Source organism: Geospiza fortis, unplaced genomic scaffold (genome assembly GCF_000277835.1).
Source record: "Geospiza fortis unplaced genomic scaffold, GeoFor_1.0 scaffold333, whole genome shotgun sequence".
Lineage (NCBI taxonomy): Eukaryota > Metazoa > Chordata > Aves > Passeriformes > Thraupidae > Geospiza > Geospiza fortis.
This window is the reverse complement of record NW_005054347.1, coordinates 2,275,471-2,298,428: the sequence shown is the minus strand read 5'-3', so window position 1 is coordinate 2,298,428 and position 22,958 is coordinate 2,275,471. Positions and strand designations below refer to the sequence as shown.

Below are 22,958 nucleotides of genomic sequence, written 5' to 3'. Positions count from 1 at the left end.
ACAACCAGCAGCATTCAGGGAAAGTCTAAAAACTTTCATATTCAGGACCCTATTCACCTTGAGGGCTTCTACACACAAATGCTCTTGCCAAGAATGGAGCACTCTGTCCATAAAACTTCCTTGCCTGGGCTGATGGCCAAATCAGAAAATAACCACTGGAGTGAAGGAGCAAGAAATCTTTCACAAAGAAGCACTGTTAAACTTTCTGTGTTGTACTGAGTACTTTAAAGCATCTGGAGATAGGAGAGCTGTCTTTACAATCAGATTCTCATCAAAGAAAATGAAAATCTCTGATGGACTGTGTCAAAATGATCAGCATACTGCCTTCTCTTTGATATGATAACCTTTAAAGAGCAGTAGTCCTGCCCTGAAAATTTCGGAGCCATTTCTACTCTTTTACATGTGATTTATAGAGACGTGCTATTCCAAATTAGTGCAGCCCAGTAGACAATACTCCTCAAAAGCTGCTTTCCCCTAAATATTGCAAGACTCATTCTAGCAATCTTGGAACTGTCCTTTCTTGGATCAGTAAACACAAAGTGATGGATAAAAAAGGACTTAATTCAGCTTTTTTTCAGAGACAAAGCGAAGCAAAACTTAGGTAAGAATAGAAACTTTAGCAAAAGAAAGTAGAAATGGTGGATTATCTTCCAAGCTACTAATAATCCCTTGGTTTCATAACTGTAGCATTTTCAAGCTACCATAGATTAGTTTCTAGAGGTTCCTTGGAACATGCAGCATCACTGAAAGTGAGCTCATCCTGTAGATGTATTTCAAACACAAAAAAAGCAAACTCAAAAAAACCCAAACAAACAAAAAGCCATTTTGCACTTGGAACAGATCACAGTGACTTAAGAACAGCAAGTGATATTCACCACAGCTCTCAGCAAGGTCTTCCCATTGCCATCTCAACTGCAGTTGGTGTCTATAAACACCATCCACTTTTCCCAGTGTGGAGCACATTGGAAATCCCAGCTGACAGCGCTGTGGGGCTGCCTAACACACGGAGCAGAGCTCCTGCCCCGTCTGCTTCAACACAGCCACATCTCCCTGCACTTCCTCAGCCACCCTAACTACTCCTTTTCCCATGCACATCCCAGCTCTGACAGTCTTCACCTTGCACCAGCACGTGACTGAGCTCCACGCTGCCTGCCTGGATCATTTGTTTGGATATCATTAGATGGCCTTGACTGAAAGCCCTAATGAGGTGCTGATTCCATCATCCAATCAGTTGTCTGAGCCCAAATGCATCCCATGGGAAGCCAGAAAAGACTGATGCAAGAATTCCAAGTGATGTGTAACATGAAAGGGCGCCATTCGCATCGCTAGGACTCACAGCCTGTCAGCAGGGCCATTAGAAATCCGGGGCTACACAGATTTATAATTCAACCCTCCCACACACAGAACTTGCTCCAGACTGAAACTTGGCACAAAATTCAGTCCCAGGAGGATGTTAAAAAAATAACCTATTCAACGCTTTCCATCCCATGGCTTCAGCTCACAGCCATTTAAATAATGGCAATTTCTCATTTCTCTTTTTAACTGAGGAAATCCAGTATAAAACACCAGATTTACATAACATTGCAGTGGTGATACAAGCTGGCAACAAACCCAGAGAGAAGGCTGCCAGAGCCATTCTGTCATTCTCTTTTGGTGAATTTCTCTATTTGGATTCAGTTTAATGGAATGATTTTTATTAGGTCTAGCTGACATCACATGTAACCTGCAAATCCCACCTCCACACTGGCCAGGCATCTTGCCCTTGCTTTGTATACCTTGTGTGCTGGTTAGAAGGGGACAAGCCCTGCTGTGGTCACAGCAGCCTCCCACTTGTGCTGCCACTGTTAGTTCTTTGCTGCAAACTCTGCTGGCTGATTTAGAGGACAGTAATTAGCTTCCTATTGAGCTGCAAAAGACTGACTGGACAAGGAATGGACAAAACAAAGAAGGGAACTGATGCAAGCCAAAAGCAATTTGTCAGCAGAGCCTTTGATTCGATCAGAGATTGTTCCATAACTACCACACCTGCTTCCAGGGAGAGACACAGAGCCAAGCTTTCTGTGGTTGCAGTTCTTTCTCCACCAGGTATTTAAATTCCTACAGGATTATCTGTAATCTTGAGTTTGTCAGTGGAAAAAAAATTCCAAGTTGATGCAATGCCACAAAAACTTATTAAATACACAGGACCTCAGATAGTCTGCAGTAAATCACTGCAGTGAGCACAAGCCTTCTGCTCCACCACCACTTGGACAGAGGCTGTGATTGCACATGTGGGACAAGTAGGAGCTTGGCACCCCAGAACAGATCATCTGGGTGGGCTACTGGCTCCCATCTCATCCACCAGCCACCACTCCTGCTTTCCGCAGCACACCTGAGACACAGCCCCTTCTGCCTCGCTTCAGCTGGAGGATAGGGCATATTAAAATTATCATCAAAGCATCTGAACACACTTTTCTTACTTGTTATATAGGTAAATAAGTAGACCAACTATAAAATTCTATGATAAGAAAATGAAGATTTGTATCAGTGGTAAAGCCCAAGGCACTTCAAACCAGTTTGAACCCTCTGCTGCTGTCAGCAAAGCTGCTCCAAGGTCTTCTGGTAGCCAATGTCAAAATGCTTCTTCTAGAATGTGGTCATTGGTCTAAATTGCCATTGTTGCACTGACTCTCCACATGTACTAAACCATCTTCCCTAAGGGCAGCCTCCAAGGTCCATGGTCCAGCTGTAAAAACCCTTCTGCATTTCGCAGAACTACATATACAATAATTCTCTCAAATAGGGGAAATAAACTGAGCCCAAAGGACCACCTGAGTTTTCAAAACAGAAAAGAAAATGGGGCAAGCATCTGCAGACCACCTTCTCCTCCAACAGGTTTTCTCATACCTTGTCCTTTAATTCCAAAGGGGGGTACAAAGTCCCTGATACGTGCCCATTTCCTGAAGGAATCGTCCAAGAACATTGGTGCCGGCTTCGAGAACCTGAGAAAACCAAAATGGGAAAGAAATTAACTCCTGAACTAGGAAGGATAAACTTTTGCAGGAATGTTGAGAGAATCCATACCCAAATGCTGATTCTACAATGTCACTGGCAACAGAGTAATGTGGAAGATTTTACTTTTACCCAGAATTTGTGCCACAAGGACACTCAAATCACTCAAATCATGGACCTAGCAATCACTTCCACTCAACGATTTAAAACTGCCCCAGTACTGTTTGGCTATTAATTTAGCTACAATAAAGCGTAAATTGCAAGAAGGGTTTAGGCAGTTTGACTTCCAGCTTTGTGAGCCCAAGCCAGTTTCTGTGCTGTCTATGTGAGTGTGTGAGGAGTGTGCTTTGGCCTCACTCGTGCACACACACAGCAGCTATCACCACACAGGCAAGAAAACAGTTCAGGAGATCATGAAGCAGTTTGTAGTTTACAGAGAAAGGAAATGGAAATTCAGTGCCTTCTTCAGCATTCATTAACACATAAATGATTCAAGAGAGGTTCCTGCCAAACCAAACAGTTACAATCTATCCAGAATCCCTTACAAAAAAGAGACCTAGTCCTTCTTAACCACGTCATTATGGAAAGACATTATCCTAATTATACCCTCAACACACAAACACAGCAGCTAGTAAAAATTTGTCTCTTCTAGAAACAATTACTACAGTGGCCAGAGAAAAGGAAACAATTAGCAAATACAGAAACATTAACTTCCATATGGGACCATTTCTGAGTGTATCAAGTTTACTAGAAAGTATGTTAATACCATTAGAAATCTGTTCATTCAATCATATCAAAACAGTAGCAGAGATGTTTTGGATCAAAATCAATCCCACCATGAAAAGGAATGTACTACATGTTCAGAGTCAGAGACAACACCTCCACCACAGAGCAAGGTACATGCCCCTGGAATAGATCCAGCTTGGCCAACCTACACATGGGAGCAGGTCAGGTCTAACCCATGGCTTTAGCTCTCCCTTCAGGCTGTTTCTGAACTCAGCATGCAACCCTTACTGCAGCCAGATAACCTTTGAACTACCTGATTCAGGATAAACTCATCTACACTATGCCACAGCCAGGTACAGAGCAACAATTTCAAACAGCACCACAGTGAGGAAAGGATGGAATGAAATCTAAATCATAAACTGGTCCAAGTGAAGTCCTATTATAGATGTCCAGTAAATCACAGATGCAGAAATTTATGGAAGGGGGAAAGAGACCAGGAGAATTTAACAAAACAAAAAGTCTCGGATTCACCCATGCATACTGCTTCACATCCACTCACGCAATCTTTAATAAGATCGTCTATAACCATAAAAGCAAGATGCACAGATGACATGGCTGATCTAGAAGGAAAGGAATGTTTTTTCCAGAGCTAGAGTACAAAATATATAACCTTATGTGGGAAAAGGTGGGGGAGGTATATTAGATATATTAGAGCTTCTGAAGCTTTTAAGTAAAAACACCTCACATGCCTATTTAAAAACAAATAAAGAACAATACAGTATTAACTGTAACACATTTACTCTGAAAATATCCTAAAAACTTCAATAACCTGACAAATTAGTTCAGTGTTTTCTCACACATGTTGGTGTACCAAAATATAATTATTATGATTCCTGGGGTGTCTCCAGGGACTTACCTCCACCTCCTTCCAACATCAATAGGAGGAATCTTTGAAGGTTGGCCATGCAATGCAAGAGCTTTTATAAGCTGAAGGGCTACAGCAGAGACGCTCACAGCCCTTCCTCTACAGCCACCCCCTGAACTCTCAGCAGAAGCCAGGTGAGTGGTCCCTGTTCTCCCCATGCAGCAGCTGCAGAGAGGGCTGACAGCATTGCCTGGGGCTCACCAGCACCTTGGGGCTGCTTTGTAAGGTCACCAAGCTACTCTGGTTGCTGCTGTGACATGCAGTCTCCAGGAAAAACTTGGATGCTTCAGAAAATTCATATATGAGCAGGTTTTATTCCCCTCACAAAAAACAAGAGGGTTCAAGAGGTGTAGTGTAAATAAAACCTTTGCCAGATCACTTCACCTGCTCAAAAGCACCGCATGAGAAAGAAGGCACAGGCTATAAGGTCAGGCCTAACTCAGAAGCTGGTGTTATTTATACATGCAAATAACTGCTCTGTCTGTAAGTGATACATGTGGAAAAGACAATTTACAGTAGTCTGATGTGGAGTAAGGAATGCCTCTCCCTAATGCAGATTTCCATTTACAAAAGGTAAAACCAGGAGGGAAGTCAGATCTTCCTAAAACTCCCTGGACCCCAGGGGAGTCCCCAGAATCAGGTGAAGCTCAAGGCATGACTGATCTAATGCTCTGTGGTATTGCTTCTGCATGTGACAATCAGAGCACCAAAGTGGTGCCAAAGAAGGGGTGAAATGATCATTGGTCTATTTTTTTTGTATTTTGCTACAGTAAATGTAGGGATTTTTCTAGCAAAGAACACAACAGCCTTAGACTAGCTACTATTATTTGGTAATATTTAATACTCCTGTATACAAGGCCAGAGAAATGGACTTTTAACTGATACATTTGCATCATTTAAGAAGGAGGAAGAACAGTTTTGGGGAAATATTATATCCACATGGGAAAAAAAGGGAGCAAGTTGGAAGATATTTTGCTCCCATAAATCTTGAAAGTAATTCCGTTTTGGAAATATTAAGAAATTATGAATGCTGTAAGCTCATGCGCTTTGCCACCTCAATAAATCAGAGCAAGCCAGAGCTGATGTCCAGCAGTGACAGGGAAATGCTGTCTGCCAGACTCTCCAGGAGCATGGCTGTTCTGTCTCAGCTCTGAACTGCATCTGGCGTATTCCAGGACCCTTCAGGAAATATTGGGATTTGCCTCAAACAGGCCATGGGAATGCTCTCTGCAGAGCACCTAAAATACATTCCAAGGAATGCATGGGAGTCTGTCAAACAGAAAAAGCAAATGTTTCTGAATGATGTTAAAACTCTGCATGTACTGAGCAGCTGGGTATAGGATGCTGCATTTTGCCTGTAACAGCTGCCTAAAGGCAGGTTGGCTTCACTGGCAACCACAGCTCCAGACCCAAACAGGTTTGTGCTCCTTCAGAAAATGGCACAGAAAGTGAGAGTTTTGATTTTTCAGTTATAAATTTTCAGCACTTTTTCTCTACTCCGCCCCAAATTCCAGAACAGACATATTACAATCTCATTGCACCTGACACCCTGAAAAGCTGAGGAATTTGGCTGCTTGTGGCACACACTTATGACCTGTGTAATTTGAGAGAGAAATGCCAAGCATCTAGAATCTCTAGTTTGAATGGCATACCCTGCTAAAACACAAATGACATCTAAATGGACTAAATGCTTGACATGATAATTGTGAGGTACAAAACAAATCTCTCCCAGTTCTCAAGTTTGAATTCCTCATACAAAGCAGTAATAAAATCTCTAACAATTTGTCACCATGCACAGCAAAAGGAAGCGAACGTTCTGCCAGAAACTGTTCTTAAACAGGAATCTATAATCACACAAAAATGTGATATATATTTGTGTCTAAAGGACTCTGGCTTTTGTGACAAAACATTACATTTCCAGTTCTTTCCTCCCTGACAAGAAGAGTTGTGACCCCAAAGCATTTCTGAAGGCTGAGCTAGCCTGCCAGAAGCTCCCCAGCCAAGTTTTCCAGCCATTCCATTTTGTCCCTGATACTGAGACCACTTTACAGCTGCTCCTCTTTGATGAGCACGGAAGTACTCAGCATAAGCAGCACTAACTTCCCAAAGCATCCTGCAGTCACTAGGCAAGGTAGCTATGGGACAATTTTAGACATAGAATCTTGACCAGAGTCTGGCCCCTACTCCTTACCTGCTGCTTTCCAGGCAATTAATACATAAATGTGTAGAAGATAAAAAGCTACATCTCAGAGAAAGAAAAAGAAATAAACTGATTTATGTGCCTTTGGCTTTAATGAGGAGGGATGAAGAAAAGGTCGAGTTCCTGAATGAGTAAAGGAGAAGACGGCACCACATTTCTAAGGAACCACAACATCAAGGAAAGGCAGACTGGCAGCCACCAAGCTCCACTGTGAGCTTATATTTCAGATTTTTAAAAAACATCCTCCTTTAAGGTGACCTGTGATTTTGTTTATTCTTTAATTAAGGAGAATCAGTAGTGCTAGATATCTGAAAGCTGAAAGAAAAAAAGCCCAAACAGTGCTAGAACCTAATGCTGTGCAGAACCTGCACACTGCATTTGTAATGGGGCAGGAACAGCTTCTCTCTCTTTTTTTAAACCACACATAAATTATTTATTTGCTCTGGCATGACTTCTATCTTCTATTTGCCAATGATCAAAAGCATCCATGGTTAGACAGAAGGCACAAAGTCTACCAATGTTATTAAATACAAACTGAAGCCCCTGAGTGCTGAATCATTAGCCCTGACACAGGCATTTATGGAGACAGAGAGAATCTAAACTAACCTTTTCCTTTTTCCTTACTGAGACTGAGAGGTATGCTGTCTCCTTTGCTTCCCTGCTCTGGGGAGCAGCATGGTGTGACAGCATAGGAATGAGGAGGTTTGTGACATCCTGATTTTACATTTCTTATTGACATTAATCCTCTGTCAAAAATCTAAGCAGCTCAAAGATTCCTCAAGGAGCTGAAAAATTTAAGAAACTGCATTAATAAGGATTAACCCCATCCTACAACCAACATACCCCTTTTCCTGTATCAGCAAACACCCCCCCACCCAAAAAAAAAGATGGCTGCAAGAAGATATCTTTAACAGCAGAGATCACATCAAAAATTAAGTTCATCTTAACAAACAGCAGAAGTCTAAAATAAAACAATATGGTAGAGAGAACTTAGCAGTGAGGAATGGCTGGTCAGAGCACCCTACCAGTGCTGTTTGAGACCACCTAACTCTTTACAAGACAGTGTGAGCCACAGATCCCCACCCATCTTCTCCTCTGCCCTCTGTGCCTACAGACCCTTGAGTGTATCTGCAGCTGCCTCTTTCAGGCTGCAAAAGTCTCAGCTACTTGGCCACTCCTCACTCTGACACCACTGAATTACACAGCAGAACAGTGCTCTGCAGTAAATGTCACCACCACTCCAAAAAGATGACTTTGAACAGGGTTTATTCCATAAGCAAAGGAAAGGGCAGGTAAAATCAACTGAACCCAAATCCCACAGAGCATGTAGCAGTTATCCCTGCCTACTTCCCTGTGAATGATTGCTCTGTACCTTTGAGGCACTCTGGAACATCGTCAGCCTTCTTGCCCTCTGCTCTCCATCACCTAGTAGGTTGTTTAAACTCATCAGTGCAGCCCTTTTCTCATTTTCTCATTGCTCTATTTAGAGCTGGACCAGCTGCTCCAAGATGTATCTTAAAAGGCTCCCATCCTCAGTGCTGTCGTTCATACAAAGAACATTATTACACTCTTGCAGGAAATATAAACATCCTATCACAAATGAAATATGTAACTATTACAGCTGTAAAACCTGTTAAATAATCTACTTTATTTAAGATCAGAAAGCATCAACTCAAGGACCATGTCCAATTCTGGGCCTCATGTGAAAAACATGAACAAACTGAAAAAAGCCCATAGGAGACTCTGAAAAACATCTTAAGTCTAGAAAACATGATGTCTGAGGAAAGCTAGGAAAAAAACAACTTTGTTTAGTATAGAAAAAAATGGAGGAGTACATGATAAATATTACAAGGCTGCTGCAGAAGAGAAAGATAAAATCTCCATGTCCCTGGTAAAGAGAAGTAGTAACACTGGTCCTAAAATGCAGCAAAGAAAACTTAATCATTAAAAAAAATGTTTCTTATGCTTGGGATCATTATACATTGAAATCTACTGTCTGGACATGGCTTACAGAACTCACATCAACTACACCACTTTCTGATTTGATTGTAGTATTTTTAACAAGTTGATATCTATTAAACACCAGTTAACCATAGCTGTGCCTACTTTTTAGAGGGAAATGCAAATAGATGATCTTTTGATCATCTAGAGATGATCTTTTCCATGGGTCTATTTCATCTAAAACCACTTTCATACTGGGCTAACATTGCTAGGAGGTGACCAACTAGCCAAGCTACAGCTGGGCTGGGAATCAAGAGCTGCCCTTCAGAATCCTTGCACTTCTCAAGTATTTCTCTTCATATATGGTAATCAAGTTTCAGTACAATCACTGCAGATAAGCAGCACGTGGATTTTCCAGCCTGCTGCCTGCCAAGAGTGCTTTCTGTTTGTACCCCGCACCTTTGTGATAAACAGGAAGACACGTAAAGTTTAACCTTTCTGCAGTCATTAATGTCTTGGGCTTATGGCACCACCAAGGCACAAAATCAAAGAATGATTTAACATTGGCTCAGTCCCTCCTGCTCACTGACTGTGTTCTGACATGCATAAAGTCCAACAAAGTGTCCTGAGCAGCTTACCCGCATAATGCAATTAGTCATGGGCACTGGAAAAGTTTTCAGATAAACTAAATATTAAAGACAAAAAGAAATCAGTTTGCCTGCTCTGATGAAATCTTCACACTTTCCTCCTGATTCTCCAAACATTTCAGACAGAAAACACACATGCATGCACAAAAATAACAAGGACCTTGGTTTAAAGGTTGGCTTCCTCTTGGAAAAAAAAACCCAAAACAAACAAACCAAAAAAACTATAAAACTCAGACCAGGCAGAAACTTTGTCCTGACCTGCCTCATGCAGCAGCTTATAAGACAACATGCAAAATTTGTCATTGTTCACAAAACTCTCTAATACCAAAACACAATTATGCAAGGGCGAAAAGCTAACTTCTCAACAACACAAGGCTCTGTTAGTTTAAAAACCAGTCTTCTAACATAATTTCAATGTCATAGCTTGCTTCTCATGTGTTATTGTCAATGATGCAAGATTGAATTACAGCTCATTCTTCCTACGAAAAGCCAGGTGGGGGGGTTCAAGAACTCTGAGGGAGCACTAAGTCAAATAGATGAGATTATGTGGTATTTGGAAACATGATGAAGGTGAGCGAAAGCAGACTGCAATTACTGCCTGGGTTTCCAAAGCCTTCTGTGCAAACAAAAAACAACATGAAGAGGGAAGGTGAAAGGTCCAATACTTCTCCCAAGAAGAAAGAGTTAGCTCCCATAGAAGATGCCAGCCAGCATCTCTGCCAGTTGGCCAGACTTTAGCACAATTATGTTCCTGTTAATACTCTGCTGGAACAGGAAGGGGATTGTGCTTTCTAATGAACACCAACTGGAGAGCAGTTATGGAGGGTCTGCTGCAGTTCAACACTGCACTCCCAAAAGGCAGGGTATCCAGGGGATCTCTTTTTTCTGGTGAAGATCTAACACATTCCAAAAGACTGCAATGGATGGGCACAGCTCCCAGCACGGACCTGTTGTCTTTCATCACACTAATTAACCAGTCTGTTAAATGCAGTGACTGCATGGTACTTTTATAAAGCCAACTTAATGTTCTCTTTATCCTTCCTGCAGAGAGAAGTTAATCCCTGTCATTGCCACTCACTGCTCATTCTTGCCACCACTGGCCATGTCTGACTGTCCTGAGCTGCCAGCAGTCTTGTAGTGGAGCACAACAAATTGCACTTCTGTTTCAAAAGCCTCTGATCTCATTTTCTCCTACCACATTGTTTAATGTATATGCCTATCTTGAGGTTATCCTACTGTCTCAGACCAACCTTCAGATTTCAAATCATTGGAGGGAATAGTAAAATTTTGAGTGGCCTTCATTCATTACTTCACAAGTAATTATGTCTCTGCAGAAGGAGCCTGGAACACTCAATGCTGTAAAGAGATTGGTATATATGTAGGGAACAGGACGCTGATGAAAAAGAGCCTTCCACCATCAGCTAAGCCAAACACAGCCCAGCACAGAACTGATGAGACTGCTCTGCTGATGTTTCTGCTAACTAATGAACAACTAAGCACAAAATGAGTGTGGCTTGATCCTGATACAACCAGCTAAAGACAAAAATAAGGTCATCAATCTTTAAAAAAATCCAGAACAGCTTTGTTATGGAAGCTAATGAAGACAGGAAAGCACAAAGCAAATCACTTGATGTGAAGATTGGTCATTTTATGAAAGGGGTTGTATGATCTGGTGTCTGCATAGACAGAAGACTGGACTTCATCATTCATTCCGTTTCTGAGTGCCTGATGTTCCTTCACCTCTGGCCCATTGCTCTTATCCAGGTCAAAAATCCACGTGGGGCAAAAGCTCCCTGCATAAGTCTTACAGGAGTGAGGATGCTGGCAGAAGAAATGTCAATGTTTCAATAATTGTAACTGAAACAGATGGGTTGATGTGAGTGAAAATAGTCTTTAGTCTTTTCAAGGCTCATATACTTCTGGAATGACCAATGCCATTTTAGAAGCTAGACAAAAAATTTCTATTAACACAATATGGAAAACATTAGTCTGTTGTGAAATACACATGGCATTAACAAAAGTCTTGTGAGCTCTTCTGATTTTCTTACATGTAGGGCAACATTCTGAAAAGTTCTACAGGACATAGTTCCTCATACCACACTCCTGGGAGAATCTTCAGTCTTCATGTTAAAAAAAATCCCACAGCAAATAAAAAAATATTTTTATAGACTTATAGTTGGAAATGAGACCTCAGTAACTAATAAATGCTCAGAAACCTGAGGAGGAATAAAAAGAAACCATTCTTTTTCAACTGCATGAATTTTCTGTCCTGACTCATTATTACTGACTATTTGCTGGTTGCAATTCTTATCAGTGCAACTCCCTACAGTGACTTTAAGGTGATCCAGAGAAGGTTTCCTCAACGAAAATGGAGGCAAGGGACAAACTTGCTTTCACACACCAACAGGAAATGAGAGGAAAACAGTAAATGTGAGGGAAAAAAAGTCTGCAGAAGCTATTGCTCTGACAGCTGCCTACAGCACACAAGACAGGCAAACAATTAAATGCAAAGAAACAAAGACAAGAAGTGAATCTTCTTTGCACACCACAAATTGATGCTCAGAGACAATTATACAGATGTTTCTTACAATTTGTGTCAGTTATTTTCAGAAGATTTTTTTTTTAAGTTATCACAATGTGCATTTCATGTGAAAAACTGGCATAGCAATGACCAAATCAGGTCTGCAGTTCCTTTGAGAAAACAGGAAGATATGAACTAGAAATGAGAACAAAATTTGCAGTGGAAACAAGAAAGGACTGAAAGCATAGGAGGTGTTGGGCAAGCACAGGAGATGCTGGGCAAGCACAGTTCTCCCCAAAAACTGGACAGTGCTTTTTGGCTGAAATCCATACCATGGCTTGCACCATTCAGCAGTTGGACATCCTAACTTAGAAAACAGTGAGAGTGGAAATGTTCTCTATTGCACAAATTCCTAAGGCCTAAACAATTTAGCTTGTCAAGCTCCTTCTTGTAGGAAGTTGTTCAAGGAGCAATTATGTGATTTTCAAGCTTGCCAAGAAGTCAAAGCAGCATCATTCATCCAACCAGAGATTAAGCTTTTTTCCTTCTATTAGGTGAAACAGGATAATGTAGCTTTAAGTGCCATCTCCTAGGTGCAGCCACCAGATGTGCATTTGTAGAATGTACACAAAGAAACTCCAAACATTACTATCAGAATAATTTCACTTGCTGAAAAACAGTTACAGAAAGATCACAAAGCTGCTATTAACAAGATCCATATCAATCTCAAAGGGAAAAATTCCAGATGCATTTCTGTTTCTCTGCTGCACAATAGACTTCATATTGTAGTCCAGGACAAAGTGGGGGCAGCCAGTTGTTATTATTTAAGATTCAGACAGAGGCTTTTTTCTTCCTTTAACCAGATGCAAAATCCTCCAAGGATTTCACTGAAAGCCTGAACAAAAGGAAAAAAAAGCCAAAAGTCCAAGTGGAAAGAATGTTTTCAGAGGGACCTATTCCCCTAGGTGCCAGAAGGTACCTCTGTAACTGGAGATAATGCATGATAGGGTTGACACGGACCTAATGTCCAGTTTAATGTAATTTTCTGGCTCCCCTGTCACCTTATTAATTCCAGCCCTTAGCCTAAGAGTGGTGATCGTAAAGCAACACGCACTAAAATCTTCCAGATAATATCAGCACTATTTAATATACGCCTCTCCCCTTTGGTCCCATGGTTCTAAAAATAAACAAGTATTTTAACAAATCAAGGGTAAGACTCTGAGCCTGTAAAATCTCTTTCTAGTTACTGTTTGCAGAGATAAGGCACAGAGACTGGACATGGAAGAGTTTCCATGCAAGAGGCTATCTGACAAAACCAAAAGGATTTACTGACTCACAGAGCAAGTGGGTGCTGTGGAGAAAGCTGCAAACAGTGCCAGCACAGACAGCTCCATCCTTTCCTCATCACCCCACACAGAAAGTGTCTGGCTTGGGTTAGGGATTAGGCAGGGAAAAGAGACTAGAGGTGAGACTTGACTACTCTGACGAAGTAAAGAACCACAAACCATGTGAACTTCTCCTGTCCTACCTAAAAACAGGTGTGAAAAATAAGGTCTGTCCTTCCAGCCAGCACACTCATTGGCCTCGTCCAACCAGTCTGCTCTGCTGTGTCCCCACGTCCAAACTCATCACACATCTGGCAAGAGACTGTGCAGCAGCAACAGTACCCACAGTAGTAACTTCAAAGGACTCTGCCAAGAGGCTTGATGGAGACTGGAGCACAAGGTATGCTCTTAAAAGCCTACCTTCTAAAATGCTATAAATCTCCTGGAAGAAATGATATCCTCCCTGCCTCACTAATCAAAGCAGAGACACCCTCCCAGTTCTTTTTGCTCCACTTGAAGAATGGTACAGCAGTCCTCACTCCAGGAATGGAGTTTTTCAATGAGATACTTCATTTCAACAATTTCCCACAAGAAAAAAACTGCAGAAAAAATTATACTGCTGGTTTATGCATTTGAGATTTATGTAAGTCACTGAAACAAATACTAAATATTATTAGCTACTAAAGGAAATGGTTATGGTGAAGATGAGGGGATAAAAATCTCACACAAATATGCCTTCTCTTTCAGTATCCTTGACAGAGAAAGCACTTCTCCTACAGCTGTGGGAAAGAAAACAAGACACAACGGCTGAAGTTAAAATTACACATCTTTGGCTGTTATCAAAGGGAGCTCTAGCACATGGACAAAGTGCAGTCTGCGTGATTCCAATTCCAAAGCAAAGAAATGCTGCAGGCGTATTCATCATCCACATTTGTATTTGCTCCTGAATTTCACAAAGAGCAGTGAACATTGCTGATCCACTACTTTTGTCCCAGTAGCAACGTTTAATTGCGTCAACTGCATTCAGCCTTTGTAGAAAGCATCAATAAATTCACTCCTACAATTGATACTCTCCCAGTGACCCCCTCAGGCAAACCAACATGAAGCAGCTCCAGTGTGCAGCACTGCCAGCTGACACAGAAATCCTGCCACACCCGGGAGTTTTCCATACCCTTAGAGTGTGGGTGGAACAAAGTACAGAGAGCAACTCAGCATCTCCATTAATCCACCAGGGAGACACAAAAGAATCATAGAATCATTTAGGTTGGAAAAGACCTCTTAGATCAAGTCCAACCATTAACCCAGCCCTCCCAAGGCCACCACTAAACCATGTCCCCAAGTGACACATCTAAATGTCCTTTAGCTCCCTCCAGAGATGGGGACTCTACTACCTCCCTAGGCAGCCTATTCCACTGCTTGATTTTGGAGAAGGTAGAGAAATTTTCCTAATATCCAATCTAAACGTCCCCTGGCACAACTTGAGGCCACTTCCTTTTATCCTGGAGAAGAGAAGGACACCCACCACACTAGAACATCCTTTCAGTCGCTCATCCCATAGAGAGTGATGAGGTTCCCTCTGAGCCTTCTTTTCTCTAGGCTAAATACTGAGCTCCCTCAGCAGCTCCTCACTGAACTTGTCCTCCAGAGCCTCCACCAGCTAGTCTCTGCCTTGGCCTGGAATTCAGTCCATTCTCTGTATTTTCTTAACATCATCCAGTTTTGGGGTTTTTTCTCATTCTTTTGTTTACTTACTTATGTTTGTCTAACCACTTAGATGGCACTCCACAACTACCCTCAATTTACATCTGTCATAGAGAAGGTGTTCTGTGTTTTCTTTCCACTTCTTAAAAGTATTAAACTTTTCACCACAGACATTTTGGAAGCAGACACGCTTGGTGTGACATGGCAAGAAATCTCTCCATTAAAATGACAAATTGCAGTCATTTTGTTCTCATTTAATCTTACTTTTAACAAAACAATCACCTTGTTAAGAAAAACTGAAAAAAGGCATGAAAGCTCTCAGCCTCCAAAGTGAAAGCTTTGAAATGCACTGGCAAAGAAAACGAAGACCATAAGATGAGTAATCTTAATCACCAGCTATTTCTAATATATTTGTCTTAAGTACCTCTACCCTCCAATAAATCAACAAATGCTTAGTTGCTTCTTTAAACTTAGAGATGCACAACACAACAAATAACAAGAAAGCTATGCTTCAACCTAGTAAATAAATAAATAATGGCAATCAATAACTTTTTTCCAAAGCTGTAAGTAAAATCCTACAAAATGTGGTGACTACCCTCCAAAATTTTTCCCAAATACTGATTTTTCTAAAAATTATTTCCCCATATAACTTAGAGTAGTTTAAAAAAAGTTAAAGCTCACAACCCCATATAACTCAGGATATTCTTAAATTTCCTTATCTAAACAGAAAAGTTGAAGGACTACATTAGCCAAGTATCTGCTGATCTCAATGACAAGAGAAATAGCAGATTTGCATTAGCCAGCAAAATAGCAATGCTGTTGGCCAAAAGGAGAACTTCCCACAAGTATTTATGGGTGCTCTTTGGGCAAGTGTTCAAACAGCCAGCTGTGGAGTGAGAAAACAGTACAGGATCATCTCACATTACTCTCCCTGCTTCTGTAATGCGCATGCTCAGCCCTCCTAAATTGTACCTTTCCACTGGACATTTTGCTTTCCCTGAGCTGCAGGCTAAGTGCACTTGGCTGTGATGTTCACAAGCAACACCACTATAAAACCTGCAGATCCTCATCAATGCTGTGTAAATGTCACTGCTAAACCACAGGCTACAAGTGACTGAAGATTTTCAGAGACAATCAGCACTTTGCTAAATTCAACAGCAACTGTGTAATAACCAGTCTTCTCAACAAATCAGGTTACTTATGTTACCATACTTGTCTTGCAGTAATTATTTCTGAGTATTCCCAGTGCATGTTTTCCCACCATGACAACCTGATACATGCTGTGCAGCAATGGTTTTCATTTTAATATCTTGGCCAGTCATGGAGTGAATCAAATTGACAGCCCCTCTGCTGATATCAAGCTCTAGAGGCAGCAGAACAGGTCCACTCCCGTCAATTTTTATCAGATGAAAAATGGTGCCCTTAGTTAGAGGGATTAGTATCTCCCTGAAAACTGGTATTAGGAATAAAAATACAAGAGCAGATTTAGTAGAAATAAGAACAGGCTGATGTGCAGGACTATCAACAAATTGCTTCCAAACCTGCCTGGGGCCAGCACAGCTTTGGAGAACCTATAACACTTTGAGGGAGCTTTTGTTCCATGGCTACTTGCTTCTTTTGACACCAAGAGCATGCTGAATGTATGTGAAGCACAAATCTGAACAATCTGCCTGCTCTACTCACAGTTATCACCCACTAAAAGCTATTGTGGATGCTCCTAGAAATGCACGTGAAGAGCCTGGACTGAGGATAGTGACCTCGAGACACGGAGCTGTGCCAGTGCCAGCCACCACCACCAACCCCAGGACAGGCACAGGGCTCAGAGCTCTGCTCTCCTGGTAATTACAGTCACTGTACCAGAACTAGTTGTCTCTGAGGGAGGGGAAAAAAAAAGGTGTTGCTTGATTTTTAGCTTGGGATTATTTTTTTAAGACTTCATCAGCTTGATTGCCCAGCAGTAAGGAAAATCCCACCTAACGATGCGAGTGAGACTGTGCTGGGGCAGACCTGAGTTCAAAATCTCTTTCCCAAAAATGGCAATAAATGGATGTCCAAGGTAAAGCAAGAACAGGGCAAAGAGATAAAATATTTCCTCCCTAACATTCACACAGCTTTCAAACATTTTCAGCTGAGTGGATTTCCTGAGCTTGATGTGGTTTGTCTAATCAGCAACCCCCCTTTCCCTCCCAGCAATGGATCCCTCCTCCAAATGTTTGTTCAGACTCCTCTGGAATTTGTACAGACAATTTGCAGCTGTCACATGCTTTGGCAAGGAATTGCCCAGGTATATGACCTGATGCACAAAGAACTGAACCTTTTTTGTTCTGATGCATGTAAGTAGAAACACATTATGCAGAAAGACTATAGAAATTATTTTTCCCTTCTACCTTTTTTCCGTGTAGTAAAAGCCAAAGGTAAATTTAGTGCAGCTGAACCAGAAGAACCCCCACGAAAGATCATATCTCCTTCCAGCTGCCTCAGCAATCACATTGTCCCCTACCTCTCAGTCCCTCTTTGTCCTCAAGGTCTTCCCTTATTCTGCATTTGGGATCTGACATTACCAAGCTTGAAGAAATTTTGTTTCATGCAGCTCTCATCTGGGAAGTACACTCCACCTCTGTACAACAGAAGTCTTTTCATCAATTTATTATGTTCCTTATGTGTGCTCATACCGTATCTCCTAAAGCTTCCAGCTGGCTGCCCTGATGTCCTCCTCAAGCCACTTGCCCCTACCCACCAGGTGAGCACCTTCTCCCCTTTGGCCTGGCAGACCACTCAGCAACATTTAAACTGGGAAGTACCACAGGTGGTATTGCCTCTCCCATCTCATAAGGAGTCCAGCCACCTCCTGTGTTCACAAAGGACAGCTTTCCTGAGATGCTTCTGGCTGCTAAGATGGCTGGCAAGTTTCATATTTATGGCCTATGACTGAAAAGCTCTCTGTGCACACTCTAGTTCCTGACAGGACCATTACAAATTCCAGGGAAGGACATGGACTTCCTGGAGCAAGTCTAGAGAAGGGCCAAGAAGATGATAAAGGGCTGGAGTGTTCAAGGGTGGGCTGGATGGGGCTTGGATCAGCCTGGTCTAGTGGAAGGTGTCCCTGCTGATGGTAGGGATGAATGGAACTCAATGATCTTTAAGGTCCCTTCAACCCAAACCCTTGTATGGTTCTATGATCTGTATAGCACTGAAGAGCCATACACATACAGTAAACCCCAGCAGCTTTCTGGAAATCAGACACATGCGCAGAAATCATGGCACACTCAAGAAATGGACTGGGCTGCCAGCTGGTGAAAAACATGAAGTCACTACATCCACAGACTGCACTGCATAAGAAACAGCAATTATGGCAGCTACCAACTGCTTCAAGAGATCCTCTCCTGCTCTTTTGAAGGGCCAATGTTCTTCAGCAGCTGCACACAAGGAGTCAAACATCAGCTTTCAAAAAGACTTATTTCATTAGGAGATGAGGTCTGTCCAGACACCAATGACAAAGAGACACATTCCTCCTCTTTAGCTTTGGCTAGCATGGGAATGAAGCTCAGACACAAGAAAACTTCCTCTGTAGCAATGTCCTGCAGCTGTCAAAGAACTGGCATGTGAACAAGGCAGGCACAGGAAGAAGAGAAGTGCTACTACAACCCTGGCCAACTGAGCAACTTCAGAGTCTCAATCTGACAGCACAAAAGTAGGTGACCATAGAGACACCCTCCCAGTACTCTCTACAGCTTTGCCTCAGACATTCACATGTTGTCCCTATGGACCTACAGGAATACATATGCTTTGATCCAGCAATAATGACTTAAAACCCAGTCTTGTGTGGGAAGTGTTGACAAATTACCTCTGGTAGACACTGAAATCACTCAAACAATTAACTGAGATTAGATTAGCTGGTAGGTTTGGAAAGAGGCTATGAATAAGATGTGTGCAGCTGCACATGTTTTTACTCAATTAGATGACAGAAGGACATGTATTCCTTCAAACATCAAGGCTACACCAAATCAGATAAGCAATCCCACCTAAAACAAAAACCAGCAGCATACTTCCCACAAATGTAAAATAACTTCGTGCTAAGCCATAGTGGAATAAACTGACCAGACAGTTTCTTCCCAACCCCAATCAGCTTCAAAATCAATACCCTAAAGAGCAAGAATTCACATTCTTACTTCTTTTTTAAAATCTACTGTAAGTATAAGTATAGAAGTTTTATTACTTCTATATTAGTATTACTTTATGATGTTACATCTCTCTTTCAGATCCTGTCTCAATAAAGTCTATAACATGAGACTAGTTTGAAACATGATCTATTTCCATTTAATTGAAAGCCAAGAAGGGTTAATATTAATGCAATTTTCCACTTTTCTAACATTCACTAAATTGTACACACCTATGGTATTTCCTCTGCAAACTAAATGCATCACATTTTTGTCCATACAAAACCTGTCCTTCCTAGACAGACATGGTATGCTTTTATTTTGGAGTAGATCAGAAACCAGATCTGAAGTAGATTTGCAGACACACAGGTCTTCTCTGCCACTACCTCTTCTTAGCATGGGGTAGGAGGAAGAGCACAGGACCAGTGCCTGAGCACTTTGGGCCTCTTTCTAAAGGAGGCTTTACAGAACTGGCGTGAAAGAACCTCTGAAGGACCTGTGAAGGAATGCAGTGAAAAAACACATTTTGAGAAGAGCCAGCTTGACAGTGGTAAAGGCTGTTGCCTGAAGTAACCTAAAAGACCACCAGTTTTAATTTGTCACACTTCTTCTTCCACCCCCTCCTGTAAAGTCACATCACATCACTTCAGAAAACATCAGCAGGAAGACATAACAAGAAAAGCCATAAACACAGGATTCCACAGGCAATGGGGCAGGCTCTCTGGTGACTTGGACTAGAGAGATTAATTTTTAAAACCATATTTCAGAGTCACACACCTACAGTCTGCTAGGACCCCATCTGAGAGTAGTCCTTGAAGCTTAGCAGTGAAGAAAGTAAAAAGAAGATGGGGAGAACAAAACAGCTGCAAAAGGAGGGGGAAAAGCAATTCAAGGTAGTATAAGAAAAGCACAATGAATTGTCATAAGTGATGCAACAGGTCACAGCAAAGAAGAAAAGGGCATTAAAATGTGAGATTTGAGCCACTACACATATAGCAAAACTTCAAATAGGTTCACACTGCATCACACTGAATTACAGAGTCGTGCTGATCTGTCATTCCATGGTCACCTGGATGTTTAGAGTTCTATTTTTAGCATTCCTTTTAAAGAGTTTTCCTGGTAGAGCATATTTATTGTGTTGTAGTTTCTCAAGTGTACTGGCAAGTTTAGGTAATATATTTGTTTCTTTCATTCCTGCAGCTGAAAGTGTGATTTTAATGAGAGATTGCTCATTTTGGTTAGCAGCTCAATCTTTACATTCTTAAGCCTCTTTAAAATTCCTGCATATATACAGCCTAGGATGGGTGACTTTGCAGTGATTAGTTTAGTGGTGTGAGAGAGACCAGAGACACTGCTCAGAGATATTTTACTGTTCTGAAGTTAGTTTCTCAGCATATGAGGCTTGAAAGCTGAAAAATAGGAGAGCGGCTTTACAAATTGCAACAAGGCGGAGAGCTAAAGCTTCTATCAGATACACTCTACCCTCCACCTCCTTCCTGTCTGTACAAATGAAAACAAAATGCCTCTTACAAAAAATACTTGCTGTTATGGGCAGAAGCATGACGAAGAATCCACCCTCCAAGCAGTTTTAGTGACAGCTTCCATGGTAGTCTACCTCGTGATCAATGGGGTTCTTTTTAAATGATTAGCGAGGGTGTAATTAAGGAAACTGAAGGAAGAAAGATAACTCAAAAGATGAATGAGGCCTTTATTCAGGGTATCACTGAGATGGGGCACTGGCTGTATCACAAGCAAAGGTGAGGGTCCTGGTGGGCAAGATGAGCACGAGCCAGGGCTGTGTCCCTGGTCACAAAGGCAGCCACCAGCCCCCAGGGTGGGGGACCCTTCCCCTGCCTCAGCACTGGGGGGGCTCTGCTGCAGGGCTGGGGCACTGCTGGGCTCCCCTCTGCACAGACACACACTGGAACAAGTCCAGCGAGCTAAGATGATTAAAGGATTGGAGCATCTGCCACGAGGGGAGGCTGAGAGAGCTGGGATTGCTCAGCCTTGAGCAGGGAAGGCTCAGGGGGCTCTGATCAGTGTGAATGAACACCTGACAGGGGCAGTCAAGCAGGCAGAGAGACTCTTCTCAGGGGTGCACAACACACAGGGCAAAGGGAAAAAACTGAAATACAAGAAGTTCCATTGGAAATAATAATACTGCTAGGGTGGTCAAACACAGAAACAGGCTGAGCAGAGAGGTTGTTCAAACAAAACTGAGCGTGGTCCTGAGCAACCTGTTGCATGTGACCCCACTTTGAGCAGGAGTTTGGACTAGATCACCTCCAGAGGTCCCTGCCCAACCCACCTAATCAGTGATGCTGTGATCCTTCTCCCCATGAAGTAAGGAACAATAAACTTGCAAGAGCTCAATTCCTATCCAGGTCAAATCTCAGAAACAAGGGTCTGCCAAAACCCCATTTTATACGAGTGCTGTAATTCCTTCTGACCTCAATCAGCCTAATCAAGTGGTAAGATTAAAAAATGAAAAAAAAGGGCTTTAATTTGATCATTACTCGTAGCTATTCCTAATGCTTGGTCACGAAGAGCTCATGAAAACTGGATTAATGCATAGAAATAGAGGATTTCATCCTCTGGAAATCACAGTTGAAATTTGACATTCAACAAAACTGAAATCTGTAGCTTTAATGTCATCCCATTGCTAATGGCCATATTTACCTGGCATAAACCACACAAGGATAATTTGATAAATCAAAGTATTTGCTGTTTAGTCAAAGCTCTCCTATGTATACAAACACCCAACACCATTCCACACCTTCACAATTTAAGTGGAGTGGTAGGACTGATAAATAAGTTAGCACCAGAGTTGTGTGACACCACTGTCTGTGCTGGGAGACTCAGGGCTATGGTACAGCCAGCAGTGCTGCTGCAGGCAAGGACAAAAGGACAGTCACAGAGCAGAGATTAAAAGAACAAGAAAGCCCAGCACGTCCAGTGAGTGTGCACATCATGGCATTGCTTAAAATGTTAACTTATGTTGCAAAGGAAACAGATTGTAAAAGTGGCTACTATTTCTCCCTAATGTTTTAATTTTTTTTTTCTAAGCTACTCTTCAGCACAGTCATCTGACAAACTACAGAACCATGCAACTAACATAAACTTATACAGCTAATAAGCACAAATAGGAAAGATGCTTCACTTTTGTGATTGAGTCAAATTAATAATTGAACAATCCCTGTATTAGTCAAGACTCCCCAATAGCCTCATGGCAGAGAGGTCAGAAATTTGAAAATTATGTGCCCAGACACATGATCTAGTTTCATAATTTATACTCATGAGCCATCTTGGCCAGCACAAAGCAAAATATTTCTTGAATACAAACACACCATAGGAACAATAGGGACTTCAGTTTATCTGATCTGTGGCTTCTTTTCTACATCATTTCCGCATCAATCCAGCTGATCCAACAAAAGGTATTAAGCAAGAGACTGGAGAACAGAAAGCACAGCCAGCACTTGGGTTATGCTGGCAGCTAGATGGCAGGTTTTATTCTCCACAAGTATTATCAAAGCCTGAGTCCAAAAAGCATTTAAAGGCCAGAGCCTCCTAGGCATGAAATAGCCTGTGACCATCCAAAGAGTGGGTAGCTCACTTAGGACTACAACAATCCCATACAGAATCCTTCTGATGAGGCCAAGGTTCCTGACAACACAAACACCACAATTCAGTGGTTTAGGAAAGCTGGCAAACCCACAAATTACTCCCACTTCTGTAATCCACAGGGCACAGAATTGCCCTATCTCCAGAGATTTGTCCCTCCTGCTTCCCAGCAGCCATCCTAGAGGGGGCCTGATACCTCCTTC

The 22,958-nt window shown here is 41.9% G+C and overlaps 1 protein-coding gene across 7 annotated transcripts in view; it reads right to left on the bottom strand.

The window, feature by feature from the left end:
* The window catches only part of ST3GAL3 (ST3 beta-galactoside alpha-2,3-sialyltransferase 3), a 176,022-nt gene that overhangs the window by 66,981 nt on the left and 86,083 nt on the right, over positions 1 to 22,958 (bottom strand). For all 7 annotated transcript variants that reach the window (XR_004081944.1, XM_005423104.2, XM_031058694.1 and 4 more), the window contains one exon: positions 2,887 to 2,981. Coding sequence is in view for 6 of the 7 variants with exons in the window: in XM_005423104.2 (XP_005423161.1) it covers positions 2,887 to 2,981 (95 nt within the window). In the remaining variant the exon portion in view is untranslated. The remainder of the gene's footprint in view (positions 1 to 2,886; positions 2,982 to 22,958) is intronic.